At 35.3% G+C, this 12,797-nt stretch overlaps 2 protein-coding genes across 3 annotated transcripts; one reads left to right on the top strand and one right to left on the bottom strand.

The window, feature by feature from the left end:
• The first annotated feature begins 1,419 nt into the window (after positions 1 to 1,419).
• On the top strand, positions 1,420 to 3,848 carry LOC132036614 (probable L-type lectin-domain containing receptor kinase S.7). Its single transcript, XM_059426985.1, has one exon. The coding sequence runs from the start codon at positions 1,601 to 1,603 to the stop codon at positions 3,623 to 3,625; it is 2,025 nt and encodes a 674-aa protein (XP_059282968.1). The 5' UTR covers positions 1,420 to 1,600; the 3' UTR covers positions 3,626 to 3,848.
• A 2,618-nt stretch (positions 3,849 to 6,466) lies between these two features.
• On the bottom strand, positions 6,467 to 12,548 carry LOC132035962 (poly(A)-specific ribonuclease PARN). Of its 2 annotated transcripts, XM_059426143.1 has the most exons (7): positions 12,105 to 12,548; positions 10,703 to 10,833; positions 9,164 to 9,492; positions 8,754 to 8,867; positions 8,225 to 8,351; positions 7,877 to 8,147; positions 6,467 to 7,484 (listed from the first exon to the last, which is right to left on the bottom strand). In XM_059426143.1, exons 1-7 carry the CDS (start codon positions 12,455 to 12,457, stop codon positions 6,680 to 6,682), a joined length of 2,130 nt encoding a protein of 709 aa, XP_059282126.1. In that variant the 5' UTR covers positions 12,458 to 12,548; the 3' UTR covers positions 6,467 to 6,679. The 2 variants fall into 2 exon arrangements, with proteins under 2 accessions (XP_059282126.1, XP_059282127.1); XM_059426144.1 differs by lacking the exon at positions 12,105 to 12,548 and having other exon boundaries at positions 9,164 to 9,473.
• Between the last annotated feature and the right edge of the window lie 249 nt (positions 12,549 to 12,797).

The following is a 12,797-nucleotide window of genomic DNA, read 5'->3' as shown; positions in this document are numbered from 1 at the left end:
GTGCATATAGTAGGACTACAATTATTCTTTTCCCTTTTGATTTTTTTATACAACCAAAAACTATGCAACTAATAATTGGTCAAACATAATGAAAGAATTGGTCCAAACTTTATCGTACAACGGCTTGTTTTGAATTTTATGAGTAGCCAATACCAATGATGGAGGTCAGTGGGACCTTAGATTCACTTTGAGTAAATACAATTGTGGGCTGTGTATTATTACAAACATATATAGTATAGTATAATCTTTATTATATTCAGTAGGGCCCCCCAGCAAAGTCGGACTGCCAAATTAGTCTGCATGTCTATATTACCGTTATAAGCTCTATTATTATTATATTCCTGTCTACATTATTATATACTTTCCTCTTTCTCTTACTTTTTAAGAATAACAGTAGTAACATTTTTAGTCCCTTTATTAAAAATAAATTTTGATTTTGGTTTTTGTTATTATACGATTTACGCATTTAACTATTAATTGATTAAAATGTGTGTTTTTGGCTCTTTCATGTAATAAATAATTATATTCAGACTATTTTTAGAATTACCTTTAAATATAAAGTAACAATATAGGTGAGATACAAATATTAGTGATTGAAAAAGCTAATGCAGTATTATCATAATTACCAACGTTTTATTTAGTTTTGGGATCTAGGGACTAGGGATATTGAAGAATTGGATGATTCATCTATTCTTAGTATGTTGGGTGTGTCTTTTGGCCAAGCCCTGAGATTGACAAATCTATTTCTGGACGAGTGATGGAGCTACGTTTTCTTTCTTTCCTTCCATACCAGCTTAACGCGACACATGAATAATTAGATTGTAAAACAGTTAACACTTCAAGAAATTTGTGATTATTCACGATCAAAATAATCAAAATGCACATTTCATAATATGCTTAGTCAGATATCACAAGAACTAAAAATCAACATATATCAATCATTGAACGGCTAAAAGTGCAATTAATCCATACTTTTTAAATAATTATATTTCATAAATTTTTTGTAATTGAATATTAAATATGTTTAGTCTTATATCAAAAATATTACTCCCTCCATTCCATATTAAGTGATCTTTTAGGCTTTTTATTTTGTTTCAAAATAAATGACGCTTTAGGATTTCAAGAAGAAATTAATTATATTCTTTCAAACTTACCCTTATTTATAATCAAGAATCATTAATTTGGGGTAAGTTAGTAAAAATACTCATAAATTTCTAGGAGTAAGTAATTTTTTAAAGGGTGTGCATGGCTAAAATAGTCATTTATTATGGAATTTAGGGAGTAAAATCACCTTTATGAAGGACTAAAAGTTTTATTAATCCTACTTTTTAATATCTCAAAAAACTTTTTCTATGTTTCTTCAAAGTTAAGAGAACCGACCAAAGGCGCCTATTTTCATAACCGTTTATACCCCACTCTTTTTTTCCCATTCACATTCCACCATCTCCACTAATTCCATCACTTTTTTCCTATCTTTTTTCCAACCCCATGTCTAAATTCAATAATAATTCATCTACTAGTAATTCATACTCACTTCTCTATTTCTAAAAAAAAATAAAAATATATCACTGCACTATTTTCAGAGAGCCAAAAATTCACCATGTTTGTTTTTCCTACCTCACATTTCTTGATTTTCATCAGCTTCTTTTTATACTATACAGTGTTTGTATCATCACAAAACTGCAGTTTTGATTTGCAATCTTTTACACTTAGAAATTTCACACTTCTTGGTGATTCATATCTACGTAATGGTGTTGTTGGTCTTACTAGAGAGCTTCAAGTTCCATCATCAAGTTCAGGTTCACTCATTTACAACAACCCCATCTCATTTTTTGATCAAGAAACCAAGAAAACAGTGTCATTTTCAACAAGATTTGCTTTTTCTGTTAATAACATTAACCCCACTTCATTTGGTGATGGTTTGGCTTTTTTTCTTTCACCTGATAATCAAACTTTAGGTAGTCCAGGTGGATTTTTGGGTTTGGTTAATTCTTCACAGTTAACTAAGAACAAGTTTGTTGCTATTGAGTTTGATACTAGGCAAGATTTGCATTTTAATGATCCTGATGATAACCATGTTGGTCTTGATATTGATAGTCTTATTTCAATCAAGACTGCAAATGTGAAGTTAGCTGGTGTTGATTTAAAAAGTAGGAATATAATTAGTTCTTGGATTGATTACAAGAGTGAAGAGAGGAAATTGTTAGTGTTCTTGAGTTACTCAAGTTCAAAGCCTAAAAAACCAATCTTGAATGTTGATATTGACTTGTCTGATTACCTAAAAGAGTTTATGTATGTGGGGTTTGCTGCTTCTACTGAGGGAAGTACTGAATTGCATTGTATTGAGAATTGGAGTTTTCAAACTTTTGGATTTAGCCCTATGAGTCCAAGGAAAAAACATAATCCACATAATGTTTCTGATAATTCTGTGCTTGTGAACCCGAAAATTCAAGATTCTAGCCATGATAAGCATCATAAGAGGTTAGGTTTGGGTCTTGGAATTGCTGGTCCAGCTTTCTTCTGTGCTGTTTTAGTAGCTTTTGGTTGGATTTCTTTCAAGAAATGGAGGGGACTTAACACAGAGAAGAATTTTAAAGCGGAGCTTGTTACTGGACCGAGGCAGTTTAGTTACAAGGAGTTGAGGTCAGCTACAAGAGGATTTCATTCCAGTAGGATTATTGGAAATGGCGCATTTGGTACTGTTTACAAAGCGTTTTTCATGGATTCGAGTTCTATTGCTGCAGTGAAAAGATCTAAGCATAGTCACGAGAGTAAAACTGAGTTTGGTGCTGAGCTGTCGATCATAGCGTGTTTAAGGCACAAGAATTTAGTTCAGTTACAAGGGTGGTGCATTGAGAAGGGAGAATTACTTCTTGTATATGACTATATGCCTAATGGGAGTCTTGATAAGGTGCTATACCAGGAATCCGAGCATGGTAATCCGCTGAAATGGCCTTACAGGTACAATATAGCAGTTGGGTTGGCGTCTGTTCTGACTTATTTGCATCAAGAATGTGAGCAGCAGGTGATTCACAGAGACATAAAAGCCAGCAATATTATGCTTGATGGGAGCTACAATGCGAGGCTTGGCGATTTCGGGCTGGCAAGACTTATGGATCATGACAAGAGTCCTGTCTCGACGCTTACAGCTGGAACGATGGGATACCTTGCTCCTGAGTACCTTCAGTATGGAAAAGCAACCGAGAAAACCGATGTTTTTAGCTATGGTGTGGTTATACTAGAATTGGCTTGTGGGAGGAGACCAATTGAGGATGGTCATGAAATGGTGAATTTGGTTGATTGGGTTTGGAGACTGTACTCTGAAAGTAGGATAATTGAAGCAGCGGACAAAAGGCTTAACGGTGACTTCAAAGAGGAAGAGATGAAAAAGCTGCTACTTGTTGGATTAAGCTGTGCAAATCCTGATAGCAATGAAAGGCCTTGTATGAGGAGAGTATTTCAGATACTCAACAATGAGGCAGAGCCTATATTTGTTCCGAAAGTGAAACCGACTCTAACCTTCTCCACCAGTATCCCACTCAGTATTGATGACATCTTCTCAGACAGCGAAGAAAGTGAGGCACCAGAAGATGAGTTCGAAATCAGAGTAGATCTATTGAAGTAATAGTCTTGTGAATTTTCTGCACTATGTATAGCTAGAAATTCTTTCATTTTTTTGTTGTGCAATTTTAGTGTGAGCTGATATACTGTAGTTTTTGACTATGTTTGAAATGAAGAAAGTTTACTACCCTGAGTTCAAAGCATATATTGAACTCTATGCTATTGTCTGCTGTCCTGAACATTTCAAGGTTGTTCAATCTAATACGATTAACATGTCATTTGTTTCATCTTCTGCAATTCCTTTTATTTCAGTTGCACCTTCTACGATTAACACCATTTGAAAGCATCTGCTTATTCTGACTTCTGAGAAAGCCGTCCATCTGGACAGATAAAGAGTGAGTAATTTGGATGACATTTGACTTGTGAACTGGTAAGTTTAAGGCATCTTCCCTTTTGACAATTCTTGGTAAATTAATATACTGAATAAGTGAAGCTATGTGATCCTGAGACCTCATTAAGGGAATAACTTTCAGTTCATCATTGTTTATCAGAAAATCCCAATCAGAAGATATACAGGACATGTATGAAATAGTATAATTAACTTGTTTCTCCTCAAGAGTCAAGACAGAAATTATGCCCACAGAATAAATCAAGTTGAAACTCTACTTTTCTTTGAATAACAATAATATATTAACACTATAATTGCTGAATAATATGAGTAGAAGAATTTGATACATGGGTGTTTATACAATGAAGACATGTTGATGGTGCATATTTTCCATCTCCCCAAGGCCTGCGACAAGGTTCCAAACCTTGCCTGTTGATTTTAATTGATGAGGAATAACGTTTAAGCTTACAGTTGAATTATATCTTTAAACCACCACAGAAACTTGAATTACTCTTAAAACCAGACGTCTTTTCAGCGAGACTTTGAGCAGGCCATGGAAGGATGAACAGAAATATATGGAGTTTTTGGATAAGGATAGAGAAAAGCCACCATGATTTTCTTTTCTCTTGTTTAGAATGCAAAGAGAAGCAGAATGACAATATAAAATAAAAGGAAAAATTCCCGTTACCACCATAAAGAAAAGAATTTGTCTATTACTTCCTTTCAATTACAAAACTTGTTTGGACAAACTATACTATCTTCATTTTGCCTATTAGCTCAATCATAAGCCTTCAACACTGGCCTTATTCAGCATCTGCAAATCAATTAAAGATTTTTAACATTTTTTGTATAGTGTGTAGATGTTCAATTTATTTACAGAACATGTATTTAATCTCTAGCAACAAAAACATTTAACATCATTACAGTAATGACTTCTGGCTTGTGTTGTAGTAGGATATCACAAGGTACTTTGATGTGAACAATCTGAAATATTTTTACTCTAAGCTAATTCTTAAAACAACAACACCAACAACATACCCAGTATAATCCACAAAGTGAAGTGCAGGGAGGGTAAGATGATGATACCTTACCTCTACCTTTATGGGAGTAGAGAGGCTGTTTCCGATAAGCTAATTCTTAAAACATCAGATTATATTCTTTATGAATATGAAAATATGTATTCTTTGTTGAGGATCCAAAAAAGCTAAATAGTTTCGATTGGCAGAAGCAGAGAGAGCACATTCCAACAAACAGCAATGTTACTTTGCTGATGACAGATTGTGCTCTCTCTCTTCTGTCAACAGAATTTCTTGCTTTGAATCTAAAAAGTTAGTCCTTTCACATTCCTGCTATTCTATCAACTAAATCTTGATTTTGCCAAAATTTAAAGCATGATCAGAGCTTATATATCCAGAGACAAAGTAGTATATAAATGATAGGTTTATTTTCTTGCATGAAAAAGAAAGAAAGTTTAACTTCTATGCACCAACGGTGTAAACTATATTTGCACAATCAAGTCACTTATAACATGTAAACCTCTATGATGAGGATTGACAACCTGATAAAAATGGTGGACTCATCTACTATTACATATAAGCAACTATATTGATAGTGTGAAAAATATTTACTCCGTCGTGTATGTAACATAAATCCAAAGAAAAAAGAGTTGGTGATGAACATGTGGGATGTAATAAAATAAAGAAATGAGGAAGATTGGAGAAACACAAAGGAAGAAAGGGAAGAAGCTAAGTATAACAGTAGCTGGAGAGTAGTGAGGGGTATGAAGATGATGAGTTACGTATAGTCAATTTATAGAGAAGATGAGAGGACTTATAAGAGCCTAAGAAGGGCAAAAGATTTTAATATATTTGGAAGGTACTTTGGACTTGGAGAATCTGCTAATAAAGGCAACAAGAAGTGAAGTTCCTTTTCATGTGTATTTATTACAGCTTGTGGTCCTGGACAGAAGTAACCTGTAATATACTGAATATACATGGAATTAGTGTTGATGATGATGAACCTCCAAAGCCAGAATTGATGTCATACTTATCTATTTCTAGTGTTAAAGATAATGACTTGCTGTGACACTCTGCTATACAAGCATCCGAGGTCTGGACATTATTTAAGAGAGAGTTTTTCTGTTCTCAACATCAAGTTTATGTGTCTGGAAAAAAAAAAAAAAGAATATTTGAATTTTCGAAAAAAGTAGTTAGAAGTTGAAATAAAAAATCCTGTACTTAGATTGGGGGTCGTTGAAAAAGAAGAGAATATTTGAAAATGCATGCATCTAGTTAAATCAATTCTAGGAGCTAATATGTGGTACTCCAGCACTTGATGTTGGTGATTTTTCACATTTTTAGGAACAATATATGGTTCTAATACATTTACACGATAGCAATTAAAGATTCTTATAGGATCTCCTTTAGATTTATTTTGACTTATATGCAAAATTAAGTCATATTATGGAATACACATTTGTTGCTGCAAAACTGTAAAGGAAATGAAGCGGCAAATAGGTTGATGTCTGCTCATGACGAAGCATTAGAATGATTAATTGATCTTTAGCTCTTTGATAATCTAAGTTACAACCTCACTATACATGTTACAAAATTTTCAGCAAAAATACAGCAGCATGAAAGCTGTATGTATTGGAAAGCAGATCTCTATATCTGACCAACAATGATGTAGATATACATGGTTTCGACTAAATAAATTAGGAATAACTACTCACTATTTGCTTGCCAGAACTTCATCTAGATAAAAAGACTCCGTGGATCTATCTGTTTCAGAGGAGCCATATCGTGGACTCATCAGATCATCTACTTGCTCATCAAACACCCTCACTTCGTTTTCTTTGTCAAATACAAGGTTTCCCTTTTTTCCCCGTTCTGCCCTGGATGACACTGTTTTGTTTTTGATACCAACAGCTTCAGCCTGATCTGCGAATAATTTCTTTGAGATGGATGAACTGCATATTCGTCTATACACATCATAGGTAGCTGCGTGAGTGTGTTCCCCGTTCAGAATATTTGAAAGAGGATGCAACACTGAAATAGGATCACTGTTCCTACTTAGAGTTTCCTTCATTTCAAGAAACTTAGAAACCAGCTCTGGCTTGCTAAACTGAATAAAGACTGCGCTTTCATCCAAATGGTAGACAGAGGAAACAGAAGTTGGGCCAAAAGCTTGTAATATACAAACTTTGATCTCCCTTGCTTTTAGTTTAGATGGCAATCCCCACAACAAAATGATGCTAGGAAATGAAATCTCCTGGTACCGACTTTTGAGTTTACTAGAAGCTGAGGAGTCTGTTGTACATGTCCCAGTACTTAGATCAATGATGTCTCCACTAACCCAGCTAAGATAAAGACGATTGATATAATTCTGAAGCTTCGTATCCTTGGCTAAATCTCCAGCAAGCACATGGAGGGTGAAATCAATGCCTAGATGATTGCACGCCTGTGCAAAAATGCATCCAGTCATGAATGCATCATAGCCAGCTTCATGCTTGGCTCCTGAGTTCCAGTTCGAGGATCTGCAAATCAACTAAATTTAGTCACAAGGATTATTCACATTGTTCATTTTGATCTTATAAATTGAGACATAGAGCAATAGATTTGTTTTTTTATCAAGTAAAATGCTGCCAATAAGATATAAAGCAATAGATTTAAGCTATAGGAGTGCTGAAAAAGGCGAAAGATTTTCGTCACAAGCTAATCAAATATACCTAAGAGGCAAAGCAAACACGGTTGAGACACACATAACATCAGTGTCAAATGCATAAGAATTCCAACAGGAGAAAAGGAAAGATATGCATAAAAGATGTAAATCAAAATCAATTGTCAAGCTAGAAACAGCCAGGCAAATGGTAAGCACATAAAGTATCAAAATAGCATAATGTGGAGTTGAGTAGAAATGGTGGTAAACCTTTTTTCATCTACTTGAACCTCCACCTCTACACATGGTCTATCAGCCAAACCAGAAGTTTTGACACCTAAAGCAATTTGAGGACAGATAGAGACAAATGCTTTGGATAGTGATGTGCTGCTTTTATTCACCATCTTTTGAAAAACACCGTTTGCGTTCAAGAGTATTTTGGTGTCAATTATGAAAGGGAAGTACTTCTGAATGGAAGATACATAATCCTCAGCGGTCGAAGGTAGTGGGCCAATGAATTTACTGTATATATGTGCCATATCTGCATTCATTGTATAAAATGTTGAGCAAAACTTGAAATAGATAAGCCTTTCTATAAATCAAATAAGATATATTTACCAAGAAAGCAATTGTGACCGACAATCAACTTCCGCTCCGAGGAAAGAAGATCAATAATATGTCGAAATCCAACAGCAGATTTGACCTTTAGTTCCGCTTCTTTATGAAGGCCGTCCTTCACCTCTTTCTACTTGATTTTAAGACATGCTTTGATCAGATATACAGTCAAGGTACTGATCAGACAAGGAATCACTTATTTTTTTTTTCTCTCATCATTATAAGCTTTATCGTAATGCAATTAGAAACTCTTTGGAATGGAACTTGAACTTACTTTTTTATGAAGAATATATGCAATTTATATAATGGAACTAGAACTTACAGATTTTCACTTAATTACTCATCCTATTCAGATAAGTTACCATAAATGGTTACTGAAGTGAATAGATCTCATATGGGAAAAAGCTCATTACTAGTACTTATAGGCTCTTAAAAACTGGAAACTACAGCAACGGTCACAAAATTGTAATCATTATGTCCATATTATGTTTCAGCAACAATTTTCTTTTATAATCCTAGCCTTAGGCCTTACCATCAGTAGATCCCTGTCATCGTTGGAATCTGTATAGACAATCAATTGCTGCAGAGATGTTGCTTCACCAGCTACTCGGATATAGGCAAGATCTTTGAAATGCTTTCTGGTGACCTGGATTTTCCAGTTCACCAAGTCAATCATCTCAGGTAACAATATCGTATCATCAACTATACACTTTAGCACTTCTCTTACTTCTGGCGAATTGCGAGGAACTAAGAAAAGGTATAACTGATACCTATTACCGTGTAAGTGATTACCTCATGCTTAAATAGAAAGAGTACATCCTCTTATACAGACTTTTTGACAAAATGTATAACACCAGCAAACATTGGCTAAAGAAGATGCTCTCACAGTCTCAAATCAATTGATCATAGTACAAACAGAAAAGAATGAAATTAGCTCGTTACCGCTTTAATCACCCTTAGTTGGCGAGAAGTAAACCCACTTAGGGCAAGCGCTGGACGGGTCTTGAAGAAAACCATTTGAAATCTCTGATTTGGATCAGTTGATATTTGTTTACTTTCAGAGCTACTGCTTCTCTTACTTAACAAACTATCATACCATTCCCTGATTGTGTTCTTCATTCTCTCAGCAAATAGAACATCTGCCATCCTAACCAATGGGAACTCTGCATCTTCTGTCAAGCCAAACACAGAATCTGATGATTGATCCGTGTATATTGAACTTATACGTTCCAGTGCTTCCTCTTCTTGGCTTCTGGATAAATAAGAGATTCCTGAGATTACATAGAAGTGTAACATCTCAAAAATGAAAGAAATGAAGATATAATTGAGCTAGTGAAATTGAAACCCAATGTGTACATAACTCTTATATAAATATGAATGGTGACTAAGTCCGAAAATTTAAAATACAAAATGCTCCAAACTCAACAAAGTATAATACCTCACCAACCAAAACCATCCAAGTTTTTATTTTTTTTTATTTTTTTATCTGATAACCAAAAAGAAAAGAACCATCCAAGTTTGACAGCACATATGTTCCAACTTGGAGATGAAGCTACTGATATTTGCAGCATCACAGTTACGGTGGTAACTAAGAGACTCAAATGTAAAACTTTCTATTTGATAAAGCCAATTCAGAATATCAGGATAAGGTCTGCGTACACTCCACCATCCCCAGACCCCACTTGTGGGATCACACTGGGTATGTTGTTGTTGCTATAATTCAGAATATAGAATGCTTCCAGTGGAGGATCTAACATAAAGTATCCAAAGTATAAGAGAAAAATCAATGTGATTCAAAGAGACTGCCCATCATAGGTAAGTCAAACTACTACAACAACATACCCAGTATAGTCCCACAAGTGGGGTCTGGAGAGGTGGGGTGTACGCAGACCTTACCTCTACCTTTGTGGGGTAGAGAGGCTGTTTCCAATAGACTCTGGGCTCAAGAGAATCATTTTCCAGAACATGGTTTGACAGAAATGCTAGAGTAAAAGCTATGATGAAAATATTGAAGAAAGAAAAATTCTGACAGTATGCATCAAACATAGCTGAGGATGCATCAAAGGAACTTCATTCGAATAGATGAATTCTACATTTTGTCTTCTGGGTAAAAAATACTAATTCATGGTAGCATTTGAAAAAGTTGACATGGGTTTGCTCGCATTCATGATTTCATGGTTTGAACCTTTCTTTTAAATTCCAGTCAATGGAAAGCTTGGTAAGATGAGAAAGTTAAAACCCAAAAGATAGCTAAGACCTAATCTGATTTGGAATACCAATATCTCAAGATTACCATCGCAACTTCAGTTGTAGATCATAGCCGAGTTCTGCCAGAGTTGGACCCATCTCATATGACTCGGACAAGCCGATGCAGACCCATTTAGACTGAAACTAGCAGTTGATATAAAGTTGCCAAATCTTAAACATGCTATGGTCTCATTAACTTGTCTAAGAGAACAAAACAAGGTGTTAAGGAGTTACCTTCACGTACGCACAAATTGAAATCAAACTGGTATTTTGCCAAGAAATCAAGTGAAGTTGTCTGGCAAAGGAACTCATAGGATTGGTTGCTACCAGGAATTTCTTGCCGTGGGAATATATAAAAGTTATGTCTGCCAAAGAGAAATCAGAGTATCAGATTTGAGAACTCGGAATGTAACATTAACTGATGAAGACAAGAATGCTACTTTTTCCTTAAAAGAGCACATTATTCTACCCGTATTAAAATGTACGGCCAAACAGAGCGGAATTACTCTAAGACAAACAAAGTAGGTAGCTGCTCAATTAGGTGATAATTTGTATTTCAACAAAAGTGAAAGAAACAATCTTTGCCTTCTGAAGAAGACACTGAAATGCTCACTTGAGCTCACTATGGGTGCACACAGGTTCAATCCAGACGTTTCTTATTCATAACGAGAAATTTTTACTCTCATTTAACAAAGTCTGATAGTACATAAACAAATGACTTGGACAAAAACCATATCAATCAATCAATTAACTATGCATCAAATCCAAATTAGTTGCAGTGGACTATAAGAATCCCTTATATCCTTCAGACAAACATGAGAAGGTCAGTTCTGAATTAGTTGAGTGGACTGTATCAGACCTCTGTATCCTTCACAGGACAAAGACGAGAAGGCATGAAATACTCCCACAGTTTCAATTTATTAGTCTTACTTTCCTTTTTAGAAAAAAAAAAATGCCTCTTTCCTTTTTTGGCAACTCTTTAAATCCAACATACCACATGGCATATTTAAAGCCACAAGATTAAAGGGCATTGTGGTACACTATACATATCTTTAGTTTAAGACCACAAGATTCAAAACTTATTTACTTTCTTAAACTTTGTGCCCAGTCAAACTAAGGGCGTGTTTGGTATGACATAAATTGTTTTCCTATTTTCTCTTGTTTTTTATGACTAGGGAACTCGCAGCCGCTAGCCTTCGGGTACGCATGGGATAACTATGTCGTCTTGTTTGGTCGCACTAAATATTTTGGACAATGTTTTCCTTAAAAATTTGAGCGAAAATATTTTTCGGATCAATCAAAGCACACCAACGCATCCCCAACCCACTCCCGCATTATCCACCGACCCCTCACCTTCCCCTCCCACCCCGACGCCTAAACCCCCCACCACCCCCGCCACCCACTACCCCCTCCCCCGCGCGCCTACACTCACCACCAGATGCTGCACTCTGAATTTGAAAACCTCATAGTGTTTTGGTTTGAATATATTCAAATGCTCTTAAAAATGACATTTCCCAACTTGCGCACCGAACACAAAAATGAGTAGGAAAATAACGTAACTGATTTTCCAGTCATATCAAACACAACCTGAGATAAACAAATTGAAAGGAAAAGAAACAACAAAGCCTTTACTTACGGATGAGCGATAAAGGAATGCTTGTTGGAGTCCCAACGAAAAGGACAAACACCAAACTGAACCACAGCAAACTTCTCAGCTGAATCCTTAACTTTAAGGTACCGAATATCACTTGTATCAAAATCAAACGATTCTCTCCAAGGAGCACTACTTACTCCCGTCATTTCCAAATCAACCGCTACGAAATCGGAGTCCCGTATAATACCTCGTAACTCCTTAAGAACTGATTCGAAGTTTGATTTCGTAACATTCTTAATATCGAATGAAGACGATGATGAGAGTTTGCGGTGGCGCGTGGTGAAAACGCTGGCCGGCGCGTGAGATAATTGCTTCAATATACAGAGTTTCTTCATCGCGTTTCCAAACAATCAAGGGTTTTTTCAAGTTTTGTTTTGTTGTTATTTTTTGGGAGAAAATTGTCAAAATGGTCCTTAGAGTATGAACTTTAGTTTTATTTAACCCTTAAATATATTAGAAATAGTTTTTAATATATTTTTAAAAGTGATCAGTGTGGTTTTAAATTGTACACATAAAGATAATTGAAATTTGTGTTATCAAATTCTCCATGTACAGTCTACTTTGTTAAGCTTCTTTTCCTACTCCATTAGATATGTGTATAAAATTATAATTTTTGTCAAATTTTACTTCATAGTGAAAGTTTTCTCATGGCTTTTTTAAGTTAAGGTGAGGAAT

The sequence above is a fragment of the Lycium ferocissimum genome, chromosome 11 (assembly GCF_029784015.1).
Source record: "Lycium ferocissimum isolate CSIRO_LF1 chromosome 11, AGI_CSIRO_Lferr_CH_V1, whole genome shotgun sequence".
Lineage (NCBI taxonomy): Eukaryota > Viridiplantae > Streptophyta > Magnoliopsida > Solanales > Solanaceae > Lycium > Lycium ferocissimum.
The sequence above is the reverse complement of the archived record's forward strand: the minus strand, read 5'-3'. Positions and strand labels throughout refer to the sequence as shown.

What these genes read in the sequence shown, in the direction of transcription:
- LOC132036614 (XM_059426985.1), top strand. Translation starts at nt 1,601, where the DNA reads ATGTTTGTTTTTCCTACCTCACATTTCTTGATTTTCATCAGCTTCTTT.
- LOC132035962 (XM_059426143.1), bottom strand. Translation starts at nt 12,457, where the DNA reads ATGAAGAAACTCTGTATATTGAAGCAATTATCTCACGCGCCGGCCAGC. An exon ending in ATGACAGGGATCTACTGATG is followed by an intron (nt 8,352 to 8,753) that starts GTAAGGCCTAAG and finishes AAAATCAAGTAG; the next exon opens with AAAGAGGTGAAGGACGGCCT. An exon ending in CGGTCACAATTGCTTTCTTG is followed by an intron (nt 8,148 to 8,224) that starts GTAAATATATCT and finishes CAATGAATGCAG; the next exon opens with ATATGGCACATATATACAGT.